Source organism: Saccopteryx leptura, chromosome 3 (genome assembly GCF_036850995.1).
Source record: "Saccopteryx leptura isolate mSacLep1 chromosome 3, mSacLep1_pri_phased_curated, whole genome shotgun sequence".
Classification (NCBI taxonomy): domain Eukaryota; kingdom Metazoa; phylum Chordata; class Mammalia; order Chiroptera; family Emballonuridae; genus Saccopteryx; species Saccopteryx leptura.
Window position 1 is genome coordinate 93,773,502 of NC_089505.1, and position 25,254 is coordinate 93,798,755.

Below are 25,254 nucleotides of genomic sequence, written 5' to 3' on the forward strand. Positions count from 1 at the left end.
TATTATTAATTTTTAAAGGAGCTACCATACTGTTTTCACATCAGCTATACCATTTTACATTCTGAACAGTGCGTAAGCTTCCTGTTTCGTCCACAGGCTCAACAACCCTTGTTATTTCCTGTGGTTGTTTTTTATTTGTTTCTCATAGTATTCCTCCTAATGGATATGAGGTGATATTTCACTGTGGTTTTGATTTGTGTTTCCCTAATGATTAGTGATTTGGGGCATCTTTTTATAGGCTTGTAGCCATTTGTATATTTATTCCAGCTCTTTGTTGACTTTTAATCAGATTTTTTGTTGTTGAGTTATAGGAGTTCTTTATATATTCTTGATAGTAACCCCTTTTCAGATGTGTGATCTGCAGATATTTTCTCCCCTTCCATAGACTGCCTTCCATTCTGTTAATTGTATCCTTTGATGCACATGTAATCCTGTTTATTTATTTTTATTTTGCGTTGCCTGTGTTCTTGGTATCATATCCAAGAAATTATTTCTAAATCCAATGTCAGGAAGTTTTCTTCTAAAGAGTTTTATAGGTTTAGGTCTTACATTTAAGTCTTCGCTCCATTTTGACTTAATATTTATATATGGTGTGAGGTAAGGGCCTAATTTTATTCTTTTGCAGTATTCTTAGCACCATTTGTTGAAAAAACTGTCCTTTCCCCATTGAATGGTATCAGTTCCCCCTTGCTGAAAACCATCTGACCATACAGGGTGGGGCAAAAGTAGGTTTATAGTTATGCATACATGGAACAGTTTATTCTTGTATTATTATTTATTAATTATCGTATTATTTTTCATATGAACAACTGTAAACCTATTTTTGCCCCACCCTTTGTAGGCAACAATTTTTTCCTGGGCTTTCTATCCTATTCCATCGGTTATATGTCTGAACTTAGGACAGCGCCATACTGTTTTGATTACTATAACTTTGTAATGAGTTTTCACACCGACAAGTATGAGACCTCCAACTTTTATGGTCTTTTTCAAGATTGTTTTTAGCTCTTCAGGGTTCTTTGAGATGCCATATAAATTTTAGGATGGATTTTTCTATTTCTGAAAAAAAAATGTTATTAGAGTTTTGATAGGGATTACATTAAATACAGTGTGTCCGTAAAGTCATGATGCACTTTTGACCGGTCACAGGAAAGCAACAAAAGACGATAGAAATGTGAAATCTGCACCAAATAAAAGGAAAACTCTCCCAGTTTCATACCTATTCAGTGCAGTTCGATGTGGGCTCATGCACAGATTTTTTAGGGCTCCTTAGGTAGCTATCCCGTATAGCCTCTACAAACTCGTCACTGACTGATGGCCTACCAGAACGGGGTTTCCCCACCAAACTGCCGGTTTCCTTCAACTGCTTATCCCACCGAATAATGTTATTCCTATGTGGTGGCGCTTCATTATAAACACAAAGACGCTGAGGATGGCTCCGTGGCCTCTGCCTCAGGTGCTAGAATGGCTCTGATTGCGTCAGAGCAATGCCCCAGATGGGCAGAGCATCGCCCCCTGGTGGGCGTGCCAGATGGATCCCGGTCGGGCGCATGCGGGAGTCTGTCTGACTGCCTCCCCGTTTCCAACTTCAGAAAAATACAAAAAAACAAAACAAAAGAATAAACACGCCAATATTCATGTTGCATTTTGGTCATGGATTAGAATTTAGCGAGCCACAGAACACACTGAACTTTCCTCTGTACCGTCCACATCTTGACTGGCATGGCCGTGGGCTGCTCTGCTGAATACACAGTGTTACATCATCATCTGCGCATGCGCACATGCTCCCACATCATCCTACAGAAACTGAGAGGGTTTTCCTTTTATTTGGTGCAGATTTCACATTTCTATCATCTTTTGTTGCTTACCTGTGACCAGTCAAAAGTGCACCATGACTTTACAAACACACTGTATATAGATCCTTCTGGGTAGGGATGACATCTTAACATTATTAAGTCTTCCAATCTATGAACACAGTATGTCTTTTTATTTATTTATCTTCTTTAATTTCTTTCAGCAACATTTTGTAGTTTTCAGTGCACAAATCTTTTACTAACTTGGTTAGGTTTATTCCTAAGATATTTTTGTTTTTGTTTTAGGGGGTTTAGGTTAGAGGAGGGGAGATAGTGAGGCAGACACCTGCATGCCCCCTGACCTGTATCAACCTGGCAACCCCATCTGGGGCCAATGTTTGAGTACTAAGCTATTTTTAGCACCTGAGGCTGATGTGCTTCAACAGTGCCCAGGGTCATGCTCCAACCAATTGAGGCACAGACTGTGGGAGAGGAAGAGGGAGAGAAGGGGGGGGGGAAGCATATGGTTTCCAAGAGTTGGGTTTTTTTTTAAATCATGAATTACTGTTGGATTTTGCCAAATGCTCTTTCCTCATCTATTGAGATGATAATGTAATTTTTCTTCTTTGGCCTATTGATGCAATGAATTATAATGATTGATTTTCAAATGTTGAAGCAGTCTTGCATACCTAGAATAAATCTTATTTTCTTGGTTAGCCTGCTAGAGTCCTGTCAATTTCATTGATCTTTTCAAAGAACCAGCTTTTTGTTTAATTGATTTTTCTCTATTCTTCTCCTGTTTTTTATTTCATTCATTTCAGCTCTAATTTTTACATCTTTTCTTCTGCTTGTGTTAGGTGTATATTGCTCTTTTTTTCTCTAGTTTCCTAAAATGGAAGCTTAGATTATTGATTTTAGATCTTTCTTTTCTAATAGATGCAGCCAATGCTATAAATTTCCCTCTAAGCACTGCTTTTGCTGTGTCCCACAATTTTTAATAAGATGTATTTTCCTTTTCTTAGTTGAAGATATTTTTTTAATTGATTGATTTTAGAGAGAGAGAGGAAGGGAAGGAGGGGAGAGAGAGAAAAATACATTGATATCTTGTTCCACCCATTTATGCATTCATTAGTTGATGCTTGTATGTATCTGGACCAGGGGTTGAACCTGCAACCTTGGAGTATTGGAACGACACTCTAACCAACTGAGCTACTTGGCCAGGGCCTTCAAGATAATTTTTTATTTCTCTTGAGAATTCTTCTTTGATCCATGTGCTGTTTAGAAGTATATTGTTTAATCACCAAATACTTTGGTATTTTCCAGTTGTCTTTCTGCCATTGATTTCTAGTTTGATTCTATTGCAATCTGAGAGCATACTTTGCATAATGTCTAATCTTTTATTTTTTATTTTTTGTATTTTTCTGAAGTTGGAAATGGGGAGGCAGTCAGACAGACTCCCGCATGCACCCAACGGGATCCACCCGGCATGCCCACCAAGGGGCAATGCTCTGCCCATCTGGGGCGTCGCTCTGCTGCAATCAGAATCATTCTAGCGCCTGAGGCAGAGGCCACAGAGTCATCCTCAGCACCCTGGCAAACTTTGCTCCAGTGGAGCCTTGGCTGCAGGAGGGGAAGAGAGAGACAGAGAGGAAGGAGAGGGGGAGGGATAGAGAAGCAGATGGGTGCTTCTCCTGTGTGCCCTGGCCAGGAATCAAACCCAGGACTCCTGCATGCCAGGCCGATGCTCTACCACTGAGTCAACCGGCCAGGGCCTATGTCTAATCTTTCAAAAGTGTTGAGGTATGTTTTGTGAAGCAGAACATAGTCTGTCTTTTTGACTGTTCCATGTGAACTTGAAAAAAAGTGTGTATTTGTTGTTAAATGAAATAGTCTATAAATGTCACTTAGATCCAGCTGATTGATGGTACTGTTCAACTCAGCTTTATCCTCACTAATTTTCTGTCAGCTGGATCTTTGACTGATAGAGGGATGTTGAAGTCTCCGACTATCAAACTGGATTTGTCTACTTCTCCTTGCAGTTCTGAGTTTCTGCCTCACATAATTTGATGCTTTGTTATTAGGTATGCACACATTAAGGATTCTTGTGCTTTTTTGGAAAATCGACCCCTTTATCAGTATATAATACCCTCTGTATACCCGGTAATTTTCCTTTCTCTAGAGTCTGCTCTATCTGAAATTAGTATAGCTATGCTGCCTTTCTTTTATGTTTCAATATTTTGAGTGCCAAAGTATTTGGTAGAAATTTGCCTAGTAAGTAAGAGCACAGACATTTGAATCAGGTAAACCTGGGTATAAGCCAGGCTATTCAAGCTGGATGACTTTGAGAAAACTTAATAATCCTGTCCCTCAGTTTTCTTATCGACTAAATGGGGAGCTATCCCTTTGGATTACTGTGGAAATGAAATGGGATAAGCACCTAGCAAATATTCTGGTATGTAATATTTAATTAATGTATTCAATTAACATAAGCTATTATATATTATTGCATAATAATGTAAGTATTCTATTAATAGAAACTGTAGGTTATTACTACATTATGGGACTTTGGTATAGATTTGTAAGAGCAAGTACTCTTTGTAAGAAACTTGAATGAGACACCATGAGAAAACAAACTTAGAAATCAATTGCAACATCTTGGACTAGCGTGGATGCGTCACAGACAGCGTCTTGAGAAGACAGACTTCACCCATGCCCTGCAGCCCACAGTCTGGGTCCCGATGCCAGGGGAATGCGGTATCTTCTGCTGGGTGCTGAATTTTGCTCACTCTTCTTTTAAAGTGAAATTAAAGCAGCGGCCGCCTGCCCCCAGTGCTAATTCACAGACACGCTGTCCGGAGTCTTTTCCTTCAGGGGAAATATTGTTACACCGGAACCCTTTAGTTAGATAAATTCTGACAGGCTTTTAAAAAGCAATAGAAATAATTAGTCGCATGGGAAAAACTTCATTGTACATCAAGGTTTCTTTTTTAAAGGTAGTTGTTAAACTGTGTTGTTTGGCATGATCTCAATTTTGTTAAAACTTCTTAAAAAGATTATAAGCATTAAAAAAAGAAATAAAGAAAAAGACTGGAAGGATGAGAACCAGTGTTAACAGTTCCTGCCTCTGGGGGATGGAATCCTAAGTGATTTTAATGTCTTTTCCGTATGTATTTCTCTAGATCTCATTTTCTGCGATATTAAGAAAAACATTACTTTAAAAATGAATAGGCCCTGGCCGGTTGGCTCAGCGGTAGAGCGTCTGCCTAGCGTGCGGAGGACCCGGGTTCAATTCCCGGCCAGGGCACACAGGAGAGGCGCCCATCTGCTTCTCCACCCCTCTGCCGCGCTTTCCTCTCTGTCTCTCTCTTCCCCTCCCGCAGCCAAGGCTCCATTGGAGCAAAGATGGCCCGGGCGCTGGGCATGGCTCTGTGGCCTCTGCCTCAGGCGCTAGAGTGGCTCTGGTCGCAATATGGCGACGCCCAGGATGGGCAGAGCATCGCCCTCTGGTGGGCAGAGCGTCGCCCCTGGTGGGCGTGCCGGGTGGATCCCGGGCGGGCGCATGCGGGAGTCTATCTGACTGTCTCTCCCTGTTTCCAGCTTCAGAAAAATGAAAAAAAAAAAAAAAATGAATAGAACAGATAGTGAACAACAATTATTGCAAAACCTCCCCTTAACTTAATATACTCTAACCCAGTGGTAGTCAGCCTGGTCCCTACCGCCCACAAGTGGGCGTTCCAGCTTTCATGGTGGGCGGTAGCGGAGCAACCAAAGTATAAATAAGAAGATAGATTTAACTATAGTAAGTTGTTTTATAAAGATTTATTCTGCCAAACTTAGCGAAAATCCAAGATAAAATACTTGGTAAGTAATTGTTATTATATGCTTTAACTTGTTGTAACTCTGCTTTATAAATTTTATAAAGTAAAGTTACTTCCCTACTTTATAAATCACCATTACTGTGGAACCGGTGGGCGGTTAGAAAATTTTACTACTGACAGAGATACAGAAGTGGGTGGTAGGTATAAAAAGGTTGACTACCCCTGCCCTAGCCCATGAACTTGGCATTTTCCTCGCAAGAAAATGAACAGTTGTCACTTGCTCATTGACCTTTCCAGTTTGTGTTTGGGCCACTTCTGCTTTCTGTCCTGCCCTTTGGAATAACCAAAAGCACACCTGTGTGGAGTCAAGGCAGGAGACAATGGAGTTCCCTGGCCCAGCAGGCTCCCCTTTGCCTCTCTTTCGCCTGATCCCCCACCCAGCAAACTTGTGTACCTGTCCTGGGCCTGCACATCTCCCAGCTTCCCCGTGCACTAGCTGTGTGACCTTGGGCAAGTCACTTAACCTCTCTGAGCCTCCATATTTTCATTTTTAAATGAGTATGGCGGCGGCCATCCAGCCAGGTGAGGCACTAGGTGTGTTCCGGCACCCAGCAGCCCTGGTAAATGTTAGTGTCCTGTCTTTCTTCCTGTTGTCCCAGCTCTCACTGTCCCCTCCTCTGTTTCAGTCTGCTGACATTGACAACCACCACGCACTCATTGAATATAACGAGGCCGAGGGCAGCTTTGTTCTCCAGGACTTCAATTCCCGCCACGGCACCTTCGTCAACGAGTGCCACATTCAGAACGTGGCTGTGAAGCTGTTCCCAGGAGACGTCCTGAGGTTTGGGTCGGAAGGGCTGACCTACGAACTTGTCATTGAAAACGCACCCTCGGTGAGTCCCCAGGTCAGGAGGGAGGGAGGGAGGGGCGGATGAGGGGGGCGGAGTGCCGCGCTGTGCCCTCCCTGCCACCCGCCCGAGGTTCGGATGGAGCCAAAGGTGTGGCCAGCCGCTACAGAGCGCCTCCGACTTCACGCTCTGCACAAAGTGGCAGCCAGGCCGGGATTCTGTGAAGTTCAGACCAGTCCGGGTGGGTCCTGGGGGGGGGGGGTGAGTCAATGCGAATTAAACTCTGTCCTCACTTGAGGATAACAGAGGGGAGAAAACCACTTAGTCCGATGCCGGCTGGAGCAGTGTCATGGGCTGGTTTTCAGACAGAGCAAAGCATGCTTTCGTGGTCATTGGAATATACACGGATTTCTTGAATTCTTATTTCTACATGTAACAGTATCTCACTTCCTTCCCCAAGTGACTGTGGGCAGCTGCACAAATGCCCCCTTGGCCTGTGCCCAGGTGACTTCCCAGCAGCCCAAGCCTTCCCAGGGCGGGCCTCCCCCTGCCGGCCTCTCCCGCCCCCACAGTCTCTCGGGTGCTCCTAGATTGCGACCCTTTGGTGCAAGCATCCTTATTAATGGTGGGGTCCTTTGTGAGGCCCAAGTGAGGGTGGCCTTGTGACAGCGACGCATTCCTATGCATTTCATTTCCTGATTATTCATACCTGTGTGAGTTTTATAAAAGAAAGGGGGAAAAGGCAGTAGTGAAGAATGCCTGTCATCAAATATGTTTCTCTTTCTTAGAGAGACAGAGAGAGGAAGGAAAAGAGACAGAGAGAGAGGAGCATTTATTTGTTGTCCCACTTAATTGTGAATTCATTGGTTGCTTCCCATGTATGCCCTGACAGGGGATCGAACCTGCAACCTTGATGTTTTGGGACACGCTCTAACCAACTGAGCTAACCAGCCAGGGCTCTCATCAAACACCTTGAGGCCCAGTTTTTCCAAGAATTTTGTGGCCATCTTCATTCCTGCGTGTTCTTATTTCTGATGGATTTTTGGGTTGCAGGGGAGAGTGCTGTGTTCTTCCCCACCTCCAACCAGGAGAGAGTTTCTAGGGAGACTCATCCCGGTGCCCCAAGGGTTGGGTGATCAGAACTGTGCTATTCCAAACAGAGAGTTCCCAATGAAAACATTTTTCTCGCACTTTGTGGTGAGCACAAGCAATAGAGAGGGATGTGACAGTGTTTTATTGGGGGGAGGGGGAGAGGTAGAGAACCAAATATGTGTGCAGACGTCACTGTGGCAAAAGTGGGCGTCCTGAAGTCAGGCCGGCTAGAGCGCGGTCCCAGACCCGCTCTCACGCTGCCTGTGGGACCGTGCACATGTCACTTCACCTCTCAGTGACCTGGTTCCCATTACTGTAAAATTGGGGTAACAATAGCTCCCACCACATGAATTACTGTGGTGTTCAGTAGGCGATGCTGTGATTGCCTGGCCCAGCATCTGGCACCTACGACAGGTGCGTGATAACTCTCAGCTTCAGAATCAAGCAAACACACATGGGTGCCTCCCCGGTGAGTGTTCCTTTGGAAAGGAAACCTCCCAAGATCTCCCCAGCTAGCAGATGGATACATTTGCAAAGAAATTACCCACGGAATGACATACAAGATGGAAAAATATAAAGACAAACTCTCAGTGGGGAAAGTACGTTGGCACCCAGGAGTAGACTTTGTAACTTGTATCTCTTTCACCCAAGTGTAAGCTAGATATTGCAGAACCCCAGGCTCATGGTTCACTTCATGGTCCATGTGGACCGCACACCCGGAGCTGTGCAGGGCAATACCTGCGGGGTCACTCACAGTGCCCTGAAGCGACCGGTCAGTAGCAACAGAGTCTGCGTCTCAGCACCCTGGGTGGGAAATTGAAGTCACAAAGTCGGGTGTGCCTTCTGTATAATGGCTCCTGTGTGCTGTTGCCTTTCGTAGTGCTTTCTGATGTCCAGGAAGGGAGGTGTGGAAACCAGCTGTCCTATTCACAGTGGTGGTGTTCTTATAAAGCAGCTGGGTGAGGAAACCTGTACCACTCAAATGTACAAGTACTGTCTTTCTCGGTCCTGAGGTACGGAAAATCTAGTGGAAATGCCCAGAATGAAGAACAGGTTGGTCCCAGCCCTGTGCATGCTGTGGTTCAATCAGCAATGACCCACAGTCGGGCTCTGGCTGACCATGACCACAGGGCCAGCCCGGGGCACCACAGCACTAACAGTAATTGTCTCTGCATGGGCTTCCCTTGAGCCCCCTCTCGTCTCTCTGCAGTCAGACGTTCCCACGTGACCTCTGGAGACTGTCCTCTGTCCAACTCGCAGTGTCCTGACAGCCTGGGAAGAGCACCCTCTAGCGGTCGTATTCCTCACTGCTCACTGCTATATATGGGGCTGCTCTGCAGAGTACAGAGAGAACGCTGGGGCCTCGGAATTCCACAGGCCCAAGTTCACTACAGCGTAAACATTCTGAGCTTGTTTCCAGTCTCTACCAAGCAGCTATTCATTCATCACAGGTCCCCTTCCCCCTTCAGAAATTTTATAGAGGTCGTTAGGACCACCTCTATCACTGTGTAAACTGATGCCCAACCATGTATGCCCAATTATGGCAGTGATATCTCATGTGTATTTATTGTATACTTTGGGTTATACTCCTACCTACAGTATCTATTTAATTGCTCAAAGTAGTCCAGCCTTGGCCACTGGGAGCTATTTCAGGTTGGCTGCTGTGTGCTTTGAATGGCTTCATCGTTTTATTTAGTGTCAAACAGTATCACCACTTCCAGGCTGTAGGACCTTGGGCAAGTCACTTACCCTCTCTAAGCTTCAGTTCCTCACTCTACAATAAAAGGATAAAGATGCCCCCCCCCCCCCCACTCAAGATTATTCTGCTGATTGGGTGAAACCACATATATTAAGCACATAGCACTGTCTTCGGCATATGCGCGCCTTCTCTACATGGTGGGTCAGAGCTGTAGTATATCAGTGACTTCTTACAAATGTAGTATATCAGTGACTTCTTACAAAAGAGCACATGACAAGCTCTCCGAGGGCAAAGTCTGCTTCCTCACCTTCTCCCCAGTCTCTGGGGCTTCCCAGCAAAATGTATGTGTCCTGTACGCACCCTCGGTGCCAACTCCCTTGATATTTTTTAGGTGTCTCCTTCACTCCACACCTTTAGCAGGTTAGAGACGGATATTGGAGTGCTAACACAAAAAACAAGTAGATAATCTGAAAAAAAAGGATTGTGATTTCTTGAGTAAATCATTGACCTGTATTTGTTTGTTCAAGCTGATATAAATTCACAGTGGGTATGGTCACAGTTAACCCAGGTGGCTGACACCCTGCTAGTTTAAAGATAGTGTAGACAAAATCAAATATAAAACATATGCTCCCTCGAAACAAAACAAAAAGACCAACCATGTAATATACCACAGATAACAGAAGGGGGGGGAAAAAAGAGAAAAGGCATTAGCATGTATTTTATATTATTATATTAAACCAGTTTCTAAAAACAAGCTTGTTGATAGCAGACCTTGACCCCAAGCTCCATGTACACCCTAAGACCTGGCTTGCAGTGCGACTCATGTCTGCTTACCCCTGCCTGTTTCCTTGTAGTCACCAGCTCTACCGTCTGAGGACGCCTTGACCTGGCTTGCCTATGACAGAGCAGGCCCGCTAACTAGACAAACCAGCTTTCACTTTCCAACTAAAGGCACCCACAGTCAGCAAGTTTTAGAGCAAAAAAAACTTTACTTTTAATTTTTGAACCCAAAGAGCCCTTCGGAGTCTCTGCACTTACACATCCGTTAGGGAACCTACATTAGAGCTCTGTGTGCTACCAGCAACCGGCTCCAGCCAGCCTCACAGGGCTGAGCAATCCAGGGTACAGCCCCAGCCAGGGCTCGAGCCAGCTTCCTTAGTTGCACCCCCAAGTTCAAAGCAGCATATTCACAGTCACCAAGAGGTGGAAGCGGCCCACGTGCCCATCCATGCCGAATGGATAAACAAAATGTGGTACATACATTCAATGGAGTATTATTCGGCCTTAAAAAGGAAGGAGGTTCTGACACATGACAACATGGATGAACTTAAGGACATTAGGCTCAGTGAAATAAGCCAGTAACCAAGACACTGTATAATTCTGCTTACCTGAGGCACCTAGAGTAGTCAGATGCATAGAGACAGAGGGTAAAATGGTGATTACCAGGAGCTAGGGAGAGGGGAGATGGGATTTGTTGTTTAATAGGAATCGAGTTTCAATTTTGCAAGATGAAAACATTCCTCAGATCTGTCTTACAACACTACTGAACTCCATACAGTATTCAAACATGGCTAAAATGCCAAGAGGTATATTACATGTTATTTACCACAACAAACAGCTCCCCTCTCTGCATCTCTCAGCTCCACTCCCTCATGCAGGCCACATTCTCAAGTCCCACAAGGTCACTCCAGATCTTGGTATCCTGCCAAGTCTCTCTGAGTCTCCCTGGCTCTGATTGGATCCCATGGTCCACTACTGAACCAATCACTATGGCCAGGGAATGTGACTGGCTGATTGCTTAGCCCTGCCCACCACAATGAGTTGAGAGAGGGTGGAAGATTCTCCAGAATCTCCAAAGAGCTGAGTGGATACCTGGCTGTCCCCTACAGAAGTAGAGCACTGGAGGCAGGCGATATAACCCCTCCCTTTAGCGCCCCTGCGGCTAGTTGAGGATGAAGCACATTTCTATGAGCACCCCAGCATGAAAAGGAATTCCTCCACCCTATCAGTAGCCTAGATTTGTTTTCTAGCGGGCTGGCATAAAATACATTAGAATTTACCCTTCGTCACCTTCAGCCCATTTATTCAATAAATCCTTACCGTACCAGTGGGAAAAGGTTATAGGGATGATTGAGGCAAGACAGCCCCAGAGGTGGGGTAAGGAGGGACCAGCTGGGCGGAGGAGGGCAGGAGCAGCCTCTGAGAAGGCACAGGTATGGGGGCTGGGGTGTTAACATGCAGAGAAAGGCAAAACCACTTGGAACGTAACGGTTCCAGAACACGGCCAAGTCACCCCCGACACAGATGTGGGCCAGTGTCACTAGGAACATTGGGACAGATGTCCCCAGGCAACTGGAGTGTGATTTCCCTGACCTGTCTCCAGAAGTGTCCTGGGGGGAGCACACAGGACCCTGGGCTTGCCTGGGAAAGACTGTTGCTGGAGGAAGGGGTCGGGGGTCTGGGGGGCGCAGAGCCTCCCAGGAAGCTACGGGAAGGCCTGTCTTCTGGGGCCCCCATTTGGGGAGCGCTCTGCCCCGTTTCCCGTTGTGCGTCTCTGAGCTCACATTCCCTCCTGTCTACAGAAGGAGAAACGTGGCTCTGGGGAGAATCCATCTGTGGCCCCACATAGGCAGCAAAATCTTTGAACCTAGCTTCTGACTCGAAGTGTGTTTTTTCTGCTAAGAGAATTGAGGGGATAGAAACACCAAAGTGTCCCTCGATAGAGGATTGGATAAAGAAGATGTGGAACATATATACAAGGGAATAAATACTAACTACTCAGCCATAAGAAATGATGACTGTCATTTACGACAATATGGATGGACCTTGAGAACATTATACTGAGTGAAATAAGTAAATCAGAAAAAGCTAAGAACTGTAGGATTTCACACGTAGGTGGGATATAAAACTGGGACTGATGGACAGAGATAAAAGAGGAGGGGTTACCAGGGAGAAGGGAATGTGGGGGAGGGGAAGGGGATCTAGGGGACTGGGGAGTGAGGAAGGAGTGGGACGAAAGGTGTAAGGAGGGACAAATATAAGGTGATGGAAAATGATTTGACTTTAGGTGATGGGCACGCAACATAATGAACAGTTCAAATGCTATAGAAATGTTCACCTGAAACCTTTGTACTCTTATTGATCAATGTCACCCTGTGAAAGTTAATTTTCTAAATAAAATTTGAAATAAAAAAGAATTGAGGGGGAGAGGAAGAGACAGAAACAAGAGAGACTGAAAGGGAGAAGAAAGAAAGGAGAGAGACCGAGATGGAGAGAGGAGAGGGAGGAAAGTGAGAGAGGTCATTGGACCTTGACCCCCAGTCCCGCTCTAAGCCTCATTGGTGAAACAGGGATAAGGAGACCTCCGCCCCTGAAGGGCTATTGTGAGGAATAGATAGTAAAGTGCCAGAAATGATAATAAACGATAGCACTTGCCGATGTCATTGTTGAACCGCTAGGTCCTGGAAGAAACCGCCACTAAGCGTTAAACCAAGACAGAAGCCAAGTGTCAGCACCCCCCATTCAGCACCGGCTTCTCCCAGTTAGATGGATTTTTGTTGCCCTTTCCATCCTGAGTAGCTAGAAGTGTTTCCCTGGGGTTAGACAAAGAGAGGTTCTCTGGATAGATATTTTAAGACATCTGCCAAGAACTAGAAGTGGTGAGTGCTGAGGCTCAAAGGTTAAGGAACGGCCTGGGTCGCTGCCATCTCAGAGCTCTCGGCTCCCGGAGGGGGCGGGTGGGCTAGAGGTGCCAGAGAGCCACACAGTGTGCGTGGGAACACCGCCGGCTGCAGGGCCCCGGTGAGTGGGGCTGGAGTCGCAGTGCTTTGCTCGTTCTTTCTTTCTGCCGGAGTCTGAGGGTCTGCTCTGTAGGTGCCGGGCCTTTGTTCCAGGTGCTGGAGGTGCGTCAGGAGCAAGACAGACACCACAAGGCCTTCCCTTCTTAGAGGTGACATTCTACCAGCCCAGCAGCTCACGAGCAGACCTGGGAGCTTGGGGACGTCACCAGGTCTTGCTCAGCCTCAGTCTCATCACCGGGTGTCGGGTGGATGAAGCGAGGTCATGCATGGGAACCTCTTGGCAAGGTGCCCGGCATGAAGGCTGCACCCAATAAATGGTGGTGCGGTGGTGCGCAAGTGTGACCCAGAGTGGTGACCACTGTCCCAAACTTGGGGAGAGTCAGTGAGGGCTTCCTGGGGCAAGTGACTTACAAGCTGAAACCTAGGGCTGCAGCTGTGTGGCTGGAACACAGGGGTGGAGACCACCCCAGCTGATCATAACCTGACCCTCTTGTCTACCCCTGCAGGTCTCCTTCCCGTGGGTGAGGGGTCCGACACCTTGGCCGAGGCCACAGCCACCTCGGGCCGCACAGCAGCCAAACCAGTCGCGCTTGCCACCGCAGATGCCCTTCCACCCGGGCGTTCGGACAGCGCAGGTGCAGCGGAGCTGGTCCCAGGGGTTCCCCAGGCCCGCCACAGTCCCGCCTGCCTCCCACAAGCGGCCTGTGAGTGCCGGCGGGAAGATGTTCTCCTTCACCGCGGATGGCGCGCGCCGGTCTCCTGTCATCAAGCAAGGTGTCCCAGGGCGCTTCCGCGGGCGGCTTGTGGATGGGCTGACAGCCACAAGGATGGGTCTTGCTTTTTTTTTTTTTTTTTTTTTTTTTCTTTTTCATTTTTCTGAAGCTAGAAACAGGGAGAGACAGTCAGACAGACTCCCGCATGCGCCCGACCGGGATCCACCCGGCACGCCCACCAGGGGCGACGCCCTGCCCACCAGGGGGCGATAATCTGCCCCTCCGGGGCATCGCTCTGCCGGGACCAGAGCCACTCTAGCGCCTGGGGCAGAGGCCACAGAGCCATCCCCAGTGCCCGGGCCATCTCTGCTCCAATGGAGCCTCGGCTGCGGGAGGGGAAGAGAGAGACAGAGAGGAAAGCGCGGCGGAGGGATGGAGAAGCAAATGGGCGCTTCTCCTGTGTGTGCCCTGGCCGGGAATCGAACCCGGGTCCTCCGCACGCTAGGCCGACGCTCTACCGCTGAGCCAACCGGCCAGGGCTGGGTCTTGCTTTTTGTTTATCTTCTCTGATTCTAAAGTAGAACGTAGTCAATGGTTAAAGAAAACTGTAAGAAAACAATTTGAGATCAGCTGTCACCCGATTCTCACTCACAGCCTGGTCACTTTGGGGACACAAAGTCAAGGTTCCCTGCCCCCATCCTCTCCCCTTGGAAGGCCTCACGGCATCTGGGGCGGAGACGTCCTGTCTGTCGCTGTCCTCATGGCCTCGCCAGCCTCACTGGCAGAGGAGCTGGGTTGACTTTGTCCCGGCCATGATTCCCTAGGTTCCTCCATGGCCTCTGGTGTCAGGGTCCCATTTCCTGTCTTTGTGTCCCAGCCCCAGGCCGCTCTGAGTCCCGGGTTGCTCAGGAACATTCACTTTGTCACATCCCTCAGCCATGTAAATAATAGTTATTATTGTGAAGTATACGAACAAAGAAGTAAATGACCCGGCCAGGGCACACAGGAGAAGTGCCCATCTGCTTCTCCACCCCCCCCCCTTCCTCTCTGTCTCTCTCTTCCCCTCTCGCAGCCAAGGCTCCATTGGAGCAAAGATGGCCCGGGCGCTGAGGATGGCTCCTTGGCCTCTGCCCCAGGCGCTAGAGTGGCTCTGGTCGCGACAGAGCGACGCCCCGGAGGGGCAGAGCGTAGCCCCTGGTGGGTGTGCCGGGTGGATCCTGGTCAGGCACATGCGGGAGTCTGTCTGACTGTCTCTCCCCATTTCCAGCTTCAGAAAAATACAAAAAAAAAAAAAAAAAAAAAAAGAAGTAAATGAAATGTGTGTCCACAGTTTACATCATCATCATTGTCGTCATCAGATGAACCCCCGTTACCTTCCACCCAAGTTAAGAAATTACTCAGTCTCTGACCAGTGGTGGGGCAGTGGATAGAGTGTCAACCTGGGATGCTAAAGTCCCAGGTTCAAAACCCCAAGGTCACTAGCTTGAGCAGAGGGTTGCCAGCTTGGGATCATCAAAATGATCCCATGGTCGCTGGCTTGAGCCCAAAGATTGCTGGCTTGAACAAGGGGTCACTGGCTCAGCTGGAGCCCTCTGATCAGGGCACATATGAGAAGCAATCAATGAACAACTAACGTGATACAACTAGGAGCTGATGATGCTTCTCATCCTTCTCCCTTGCTCGCTCTCTCTCTCTCTCTGTCTGTCTCTCTCTCATTAAAAAAAGAAAAAAATTACTTAGCTATTTCTCCCAATATTTTAATATGAAAAATTTCAAACATACAGCAAAGTGAAAAGAATTTTACAGAGATTCCCCCATCTAAGTCTACCAATCACAGCAAGAGCTCCTGGGGGAAGAAAAATTATTGAGGATAGACAACAGGTGGGGTGACTTTTAAAAAAAATATTATCCAGGCCCTGGCCCAGTAGCTCGGTTGGTTAGAGTGTTGTCCCGCAAAGTGAAGGTTCCTGGTTTGGTCCCCGATCATGGTGGGTGTGTAGGTGGATGTGTGTGTGTGGGGGGGGGAAGCTTTCTTTTTTCAACTATTTCTAGAAGATCAACTCGTCCCACTTTGCCTGGGGCATTTCCATCAGTGTCACTGAAAGCCCGCCGTCCCAGGAACTATCCCAGTCCCGCACAGACCAGGACAGTTGGTCACCTCAACTGTTTTACTGGGATTTCATTCCCTCATTCATGAGTTCACCACACTGGGGGGACCTACTACTACTGTGATGGTTGTGCGCCCCGGTCCTGGGGCCCGACCCACCGGGCCAGACCCTGACTGTGCCCCTTACCAGCTGTGCGGCCTTAGCCAGGCTGTCCGCACCTGGCCCCCGGGGTCTCAGCAGGGCTGACATTAGCCCCTGCCTCACAGCGTTGCCGTGAGCACCAGCATGGAGAGCACTGCTGGCCGACGGGCCCTTCGTGAGCTGTTAGGTTTGAGTGCGGCCAGGCAGCGTTTTCGTTCTCAGTGCACCTGGCACCTTCCCCACCGATACGTACAACCAGAACCGAGACGGCTGGGGGTTCGCACTGGGGTTTGACCCCTTCCTAGCTGTGTGAGCTTAGGCAGGGGTTTTCTCTCTGTGTCCCAGCTTGCACGTCTGTAAAATGGGATTAGTAAACTCATTCTGAGGGCCACAAACTGAGCTGTGGTCCCAAACCACATAGTCAGGGAGAATGACATTAACAAAATGATCATAGAATAGCACCTATAAAGTCACAACTCCAGGCAGGAGAGGAACCCGGTGCCCTGAGAGAGCTCATGACTGTAGGACCTGACTTTGTTGGGAGATCAGGAAGGTGTCCCAGAGAGACTGACACTCAAGCTGAGTGCCGAAAGGCGAGTGACACTCACTAAGTGCGCAGAGGAGGGGACAGTGTGAAAGGGACTTTGAGTGCCATGTGGTGGAGGTTATCGGGCGAGTGCAGAGGGATGGGCAGTGTGGCAGAAGGGTGAGTGAGATCCCCGAGGACCGTGGCTCGAGACCACGGTAAAAGAACAATGAGAAGTGATGGCCAGTGTTAGGCCGGGAGGAGACGTGACCCACGGTCCAGCCGCACCAGGCCGTGTCTGACTTGGGATACGTTTGCCACCACAGGGATGCCACTGAGGGCATCACTGAGAAGGGTTCTGCTTGTCTGAGACCCGGGGAGAAATCACTGGCTCTAAAATGCATAAATAAAAAATGCAGAATCAAAATGAATAAACGATTGGATAAATGTCCACAAATGGGACGGAGCATACTTCATTAATGGTTAATGCTGGCACTCATTAATGTTTCATGATACTTGAAGACAATTGGTTCAATTTCTCACTTCACAAAAAGACAAGAATGCACCCAGAAGTCTTAGTCAGTTGGCAATTTAAAATGCAGCACTCAGAGCCAAGGGAGCTCAGGAGCAGAATTATAGAAGGCCTTCCAAAAGTTTTACAGCAAAAAAAGAATGTATTCAGTGTCGATGTGAGTGCATTATGACGTTTGGTGTGGCGTAAAGCAGGGACCCCAGACGTCATGATGCCACCACCCCTGGAAGTCATTCAAATAGCCCTTGTAATATTAGCGGTGAATAAGAAAAAAATCAAGAAAACCAAATATCGATCAAGTGGATTCTAGTTAAATACACTTGGGGACACTTGTACAGTGAGTGGACTACAATGCTATTGTTAAAAGAATGCAGTGTATCTATCAATACTGACGGGGAAGGTGTTTTTGATGTATTGTCAGGTGAAAAAGCAAGCTGGAGAAACATCTCTGCAACATAAACACTTTTTTTGCTGCTGTTGTTGTGGTTTTATTTTGTAATAAAGATAGCTGACATTTGGTGCTAAATGCTCTAAACCAGGTGTAGGACACTTTCTGTAAAGAGCCAGATAGAAAATATTTTAGCCTTTGTAGGCCATGAGGGCCCTGTTGCCGCTACTCAATTCTGCCATTGTGGCTGGGTTCAGCCATAGACAATATGTAAATGAATGACTGTGGCTGTGTTCCAATAAAACTTTATTTACAAAAACAGATGAAGGGCCAAATTTGCCCCTAGGTCCACAGTTTGCCAACTCCTGCTCTGCATCATTATTTTATCCTTAAATAACCCATTATAACAGAGGCTCTTAGTGTCCCTAGATTATATATGTGGAAACTAAGGTTCAGAGACAGTAAATGACCTACCCAAGGTCATTGGCTCTTAACATGGCATAGAAAAAAGTTTGAAAGAGACACATCAAAGTGAGTCGGCCCAGCTAACACCGGGAAAGAGGACTGAGGTGGCTTTGTCCCTTTCTAATACGTCCGTAGTGCTACCATTGTTTTTCAATGAACATATACACCACTTTGTCATTTTTAAATTATGTAAGATGTAAATCTCAGCGGGAAATGAATGTGAAATTTAATCTGAAAATATTCCTTAAGACCTTAGGGAAACTCACAATTTCCTGTGTGTCCTCTGTTGATGTGTTAGTGTGGACCAATGCCGTGGAACTGTCGGAACAACCAGTGGCCGAGGGCATCCCCGGGGCAGCGCCTCCCAGGGAGATGTATGTGGACCAGGACCTGACCGAGCAGGATAAGGTGAGGGGCTTCCGGGGAGGTCAGAGCTACGGCAGCAGCAGGATCGTGGAGGAATCGCCACTGCCCCATGTTCTAGAAGGGCTCTTTTTACTGCTTCCAAGAAACCACCTCTCGGCCCTGGCCAGTTGGCTCAGCGGTAGAGCGTCGGCCTAGCGTGCGGAGGACCCGGGTTCGATTCCCGGCCAGGGCACACAGGAGAAGCGCCCATTTGCTTCTCCGCCCCTCTGCCGCGCCTTCCTCTCTGTCTCTCTCTTCCCCTCCCGCAGCCAAGGCTCCATTGGAGCAAAGATGGCCCAGGCGCTGGGGATGGCTCTGTGGCCTCTGCCTCAGGCGCTGGAGTGGCTCTGGTCGCAACATGGCGACGCCCAGGATGGGCAGAGCATCGCCCCCTGGTGGGCAGAGCGTCGCCCCTGGTGGGCGTGCCGGGTGGATCCTGGTTGGGCGCATGCGGGAGTCTGTCTGACTGTCTCTCCCTGTTTCCAGCTTCAGAAAAATGCAAAAAAAAAAAAAAAAAGAAACCACCTCTCACTCCCAGAATAGTCCATCAAAACTCTGGGAACTGCTCCTTTTATCCCAAGTAACAACATCTACAACCACAGTGTACTGAGCACCTGCTGTAGGCTGGACCGTGTCCTGTGCAGTTGACATTCAATTAGCTTGTAAATCTTAACCAGCTCCAACACAGATTTTTTTTTCACCCTCACTTTACAGATGAGGGAACTGACACTCAGAGAGATGGAGTAACTTGCCCAAAGTTGCACAGTATGAGGGGCAGAGTTGGAAACCAAACCTAGGTCTGGTTACCCTCTAAGCTGGTCCTTCCAACTCCCACGTGGTAACTGGCCAACCCCGAGGGATGGGCGGTGGTGGGGACACACGTTTCCTAGCAGGAAGAGGTGAGCACTGAGGTCAGAGAGGACCACGGAGATTTAGAACCTAAAACAGGATCGGGAGCCAAAACAGGTGAATTCAAGCAGTTCTGGGAAGGGTCCGGGTTGATTTCTCCCTTAGACACAACCTGAACATTATCCTGACAGAAGCAGTCGTATGATATCTTGCCTTTCTGAAGGCCCAGGGCCTGAGGCAGCAGCCCTCCTCCGAGTCTGTGAGGAGGACAGCCACCAGGGGTCCTGGTTAGACATGAGGTTCTGACGCAGGTGTCCTGGCGCCAGACTGAGAAATGTGGGAGCAAGGTGAGAAGCCAGGCTCGATGCTGGGTCAGTTCTTGATTGCTGTGTGACAAGCCACCCCAAAACTTAGTGGCTTAAAACAGTAATTTATATTTTCCCAGGATCTGCAGGTTAACCTGGAAGGTTCTGCTGGTGTCCCCTGGCCCCACTGATGTAACTATAATCAGCCCGAGGCCTCTTCAGAACTTGCACAGAGATTGCCCAGCATCACTCCTACCACATTCGATTGGCCAAGCAAGTCACAGGCCAGCAGGATTTGGGGGGGGGGGGACAGACTCCACCACTTGATGGCAAAGCTGCAAAGTATTTGTAGCCATTTCTCAATCCACCCCAGTTGTTAAACTGAAACTATAATGTAACCATATATATATATATATATACTTTTTCCTATATATGAGCCACTTACACCCTGACTTGCCACTTCAAGTACAAGTGATGGTGAAAAACTCAGTGTAAGCCAGAAAACATAAAAGGCACGTACTGGCTCATCTTACTGGAAAACATAAAGGCCTTGTAGCTTCATGGCTGGATCCAGGGGCTCAGATCGCGTCATCAGGACAGCCCCCTCCACCAGTGTCTCCCGGTTTCCCTCAGAGTTTGGCTTTCTGCAGCAGGCTGCCTTTGTGTGTTGGGCAAGACAAACTCGAGCAGCTAAACCTATAAATTTAAAGTCTATGACCCAAAAGGAGTCAAGATCCCTTCCCTCTGTGACTGGCATTGAAATCTCCAAGAAAACTCTGACCGGCCTGAGTCACATGCGCACGGGAGGAGGGACAGGAAGGAGCAGGGCACAGGATTTCCAGTCTTTCTTTTTTTTTTTTTTTTTTTTTAAGATTTTATTTATTGATTTTATGGGGGAGAGGGAGGGAACAAGAAACATCAACTCATAGTTGCTTCACTGTAGTTGTTCATTGCTTGCTTGTTGTCTGTGCCTTGACCGGGCAAGCCCAGGGTTTTGAACTGGTGACCTCAACACTCCAGGTCAATGCTCTAGCCACTGCACCCCACAGGCCAGGCTGCATTTTCAGTCTTACCAAGACCTCAGAGAAGGGGGAGCCATTCCTCAAGGAAGGGATGAGGTCCTCCCCAGAAAGGCAGAAACCACAGCCAGACGCCACCCCCTGCCGGCTTCTTTATACTCCAATGCGCTGGACAGGGCCTGGCACGTAGTAGCTGCTCAATGTGTGTTTGCTGCATGAATAATTAATAAGCACCTGCTTGAGCCTGGTCATTTCCGGTGACTTATCACTGGGTGAAACAAGGGAGACTGCTACCCAGGAGTACAGAACGTTTGGTGTCGCCCCTTGACATTTGGTTGCAAACATTTGCAAAGACCCCCCCCCCCCCAAAAGGCCCATTGGCAGCATTTGGCAATGTCAGACAGGCTTCCCCCAAGTTAGGGAGCTGGGGGACCATGAGTCTGATGGGGCAGCTCCCCAGGCAACGAGCTGGCCTGGAAAGTGCCCACTTACCTCCTTCCAACCAACAGGAAATGGTTGGAAGAGCAGGAAGTCCTTCAAAAGCAGACATTCTATAGCTGCATTTGAAAATGCATCTGGGAACTTTTTTTTTTTTTTTAAGTCTTTCTGACATTTTATTGATGACTTCTGCTGACAAGTTTTGGGGATTTTTTTCCCCTTTGGGAGGAAACTTCACAAGTCCTTGGGCTGCAGAACTTTTTCTTCCCCGCGAGCCGGAGGAGTGGGTTAATTACATCTGTGGGTAAAGTCAGCCAGCGATGTTTTTTCCAGCCCAGAGTGTACAGGAGCCCACATAAATAAATCACGACACCTGCTCATTTACCTTCCAGATTCCGTTTCCCGGAATAAACTTTTACGTGAATACCCAGAAGGGACAGGGAGGACCAGGAGAGGGGAAAGAGAGAGAACGGAAATATTTCAGAATGTATTACATTTTTTGAAGTTAAAAAATAGCCCTCATTATAAGCAGGACGTGGTCGAAAAGAAAGTCATTTTCCTAATTACTTTTCCTCGGTCCCCAGTGCACAGGGCGGAAATGGTATAAATAAAAAATACGATCAACTTTCTGGCAACAAAAGTTCCCGACGGGGACGGTCGTTCTCAGTATGAAAGTATAATTTTCAGGGAAAGGAAAGTTTCGGTACCTGTGAGGCATAAGCATCCATTCACAGGAGCCTAGACACAAGTAGGTCATTTCAACCAAACTCTTGTCTCCATGAGGTTTTCCAGGAGACAGAGAGAGCTGCCTTCTTCCCCACCCCACCTGCCCTTGCCTTCCTAAAAGAATTACGCCATGCTCGGCCTATATCTTTTTAAACAGGCTCGGCCTTGACCCCAGACCCACACCTAGTAAACTTCTCTCTCACCTGGCCCCCACCCAGGATGAAATCATTCTGCTGCTGGGGAAAGAAGTCAGCCGCCTCTCGGATTTTGAACTTGAGTCCAAGTACAAAGATGCCATGATAGTGACCCTGCAGAGCGAACTGGCCAGCCTGCGCCAGACGCTGTCGGAGACCGCCGCCCCCTGGAACGACAGGGGGGCCTCGCAGACGTTTCCGACGGCCGGTGAAGACATCGGTGCCAAGGAGAGAGAGATCCAGAACTTGAAAGGCCAGGTAGGACTCCGAGACGGGTCGCGCGAGGAGTGAGAGTCACGACTCAGGGTACCAGCTCTCAGGTGGAGCCCTAGGAGAACCGTGGGGAGCCACCCGGGTAGCTAGGAAAGGGGTGGTTGGCACAGCAGGGGGGCTGAGAACACACATCCCAAGGATTAGAGACTTGGCAGGTTTCCAGCCCAGTAAGAACAGTATTAACTTTGATTAAGCACCTACCACGTGCAGGAACGGGTACAAACGCTTTAGCTTATTTTAACCTCCCAAACCTCCGACACATACTGTTCTGCAAGTGAGGAGACAGACAGGCTCAGAGACGCCCAGGAACTTGTCACAGCTTGCACTCGAGTGAGCGATGGCGGTACAGTCTGAGCTCCCTGCAGACCCCGTGCTTGCTCCCCCCTTTCTATTTCCAGCCAACACTGTCACCTCAGTGGCCACCTCTCACCCCCACCCAGCCCCAGCCAGAAAGACCTGTGGGCAGTTTGCTAGAGAACGGGAGACGGAGTCCCCTGTGTTCCAAACTCTGCGGCCTGTCCAGACCCCGAAGGTAGGAGCTGGCTCCCTTGTGGGAATCTCATCAAACAAAAATTTCTCCACCCACAATTTCTGGATTTACCAGTCACGTTCTTTCTCTTGAAACCAGATCCAATTAAAAAAATAATTACTTTAAAATTGGCTGGAGATTGTGTACATAAATTATACCTCAACAAAGTTGATTGAGAAAAGAAATTGGTTGCTAATGAGCGTTGGCCTCAGCTTAAAGCCTTGGTCAGGTTCGACCCTCTTCTCTGGTTCTGTTACTGCCTTTCCCTTCTGGAACCAATGTAAGACGCACAGTCTCAGTCCTCAACGTGGGCCCTAGAAAAGGGCAGAGGTTGTGCGTGGTGAACCTAGGAGATGCTGCCCAGAGACTGTTGGCTCCATGAGGACAAAGACTAGGCTCAGTTACCTTCCATTACTCTGCCAGGACCATGTCTGTTCATTTGTTCCTTCATCCATCCATTTATCCACTCATCCATTTATCCATCCATCCATCCATCCATCCATCCATCCATCTGCTCATCCATTTATCCATCCATCTATCTATCCATTCATCCATCCACCCATTCATCCATCCATTCATCCATCCATCTACCTATCCATCCATCTGTTTATCCATCCATCCATCCATTTATCCATCCATCCATCTACCTATCCATCCATCCGTTTATCCATCCATCCATCCATTTATCCATCCATCCATCCATCCATTTATCCATCCATCCATCTATCCATCCATCCATCCATCCATTCATCATCCATCTACCTATCCATCCATCCATTTATCCATTTATCCATCTATTTATCCATCCATCCATCCACCCACCCATCCACCCACCCACCCACCCATGTATTCATTCACTCAAATAAATGTTTTTGGGGTGCCTACCTTGTGTCATGCCCTCCTCCAGGCTATGATAATTCAGCAGAGAAAAGGGTAGACATGGTCCTTGCCTTCCCTAGATTACATTCTAATCAGGGAGACAGTAGTCAATTAAATAAATATATGCCTTAACATTTAAATGAACAAATGACTCGCCTCCGGACCCATTTTGAAAAACCATGAAAGCAGCTGTCCTCTAGGAACTGCTACCGCAGACAGTTGCCTTGGTGTCTAGCTGACTCACTGGTGAGCATCCTTTTCTTTTCTGAACCCAATTAAGCCATTGGAGGGGGATATGTCCCTTTCCGTTATTCTCCCATTTCACAGCTTTCCTAAGCAAAAGCGACATTTTCTTGTCCAAACACATGAATGAGGATGAATATTCTCCATGTGTCTTTTTTTTAGTTGAAATGTATTTGACATATAACATTGTGTGATTCCCACAAATCTTTGACTGTCAGCAGCTCACATTAGAGTATTGTTCAAAGTGGCTAGTGATATCTGAAAAGGGGAGTTGTTTGTTTGTTTTTAACAAAGAGATTATCTAGAAACATTTACACTGACCCATCATACTCCCCCCGCCCCTGATCTTCACTTGTAACTGAAGGAGCCTATTTTATAATAAGGCCCATCTGAACAAGAGGCTGCAGTTGGTTTGAGCCCTAATCAAAATTCATCCACTCATAGTTTACTTTCTTAAATATTCTGCAGCCTGCAGAACATTCCGCCAGAAGTACGTGTCACAGGGCAGGTTGATTTATTGCTCTGATTACTTTCTGTGTTTCCCCTGGTCGCCCGGACAGTATATGCATAATGATTTGCCCTCAAAGGGCTTCAATCTGCTCCAGCATCACTAGAAAGCGCTCACCTCCACGCGCTCTCGCATGCCTGTGCTAATCAGCAGCGGAATTATTATCTCAAAGCACTCACTTCACCTGACACTGTTATCTTCCTTGTGACTCGGTGCCTACTTCATTACACAGCAGAACAGACATTAAACTTCTTGGTGGGCTTTTTTAATTTTTATTTTTTTAGTGAGAGGAGGGGAGGCAGAGGGACAGACTCTCACATGTGCCCCAACCGGGGTCCACCCAGAAATCCCACTAGGGGGTGATGCTCTACCCATCTGGGGTGTTGTTGTGTTGCTCAGCAACTGAGCCCTTTTTTTTTTAGCATCTGAGGTGGAGGCCACAGAGCCATCCTCGGCACCCAAGGCCAACTCACTCGAACCAATCGAACCATGGCTGCAGGAAGGGAAGAGAGAGAGATAGAGAGAAAGAAAGGGAGGGGGAGGAGTGGAGAAGCAGATGAGTGCTTCTACTGTGTGCCCTGACCTGGGACATCCACATGCCGGGCTGATGCTCTACCATGAACCAACAGTCCAGGGCCTAAAGTTCTTGGTATTTATGCCAATTACAGACAATATGGACATTTAAAAATACATATATAGTGAAAGAAATGAAGGGGTTTGAAGGCTATTTAAAGTTTTCCCATAATCTGAAATCCTAAAACTCTGATAATTCGACTGATATATTTTATATCTGTCAGAAACACTGCAGTCTTTGTGTGTGTGTGTGGGGGGGGCATCCCTTCTGGAAATTTCTGTTGTGCCTCTGGTATCATGCAAATGGAAGCATTAAACTGGGTAGAACTAGAAACATTTTTTAAGACTTATTCTGGCCCTGGCTGGTTGGCTCAGTGGTAGAGTGTCAGCCTG

General features: G+C 47.7%; 1 protein-coding gene across 15 annotated transcripts in view; it reads left to right on the plus strand.

The window, feature by feature from the left end:
* FHAD1 (forkhead associated phosphopeptide binding domain 1) overlaps positions 1-25,254 on the plus strand; it is a 126,776-nt gene that overhangs the window by 20,896 nt on the left and 80,626 nt on the right. For all 15 annotated transcript variants that reach the window (XM_066375129.1, XM_066375130.1, XM_066375131.1 and 12 more), the window contains exons 3-6: positions 6,295-6,501; positions 13,554-13,821; positions 18,219-18,328; positions 21,881-22,114. In XM_066375129.1, the coding sequence (XP_066231226.1) occupies positions 6,295-6,501; positions 13,554-13,821; positions 18,219-18,328; positions 21,881-22,114 (819 nt within the window). The remainder of the gene's footprint in view (positions 1-6,294; positions 6,502-13,553; positions 13,822-18,218; positions 18,329-21,880; positions 22,115-25,254) is intronic.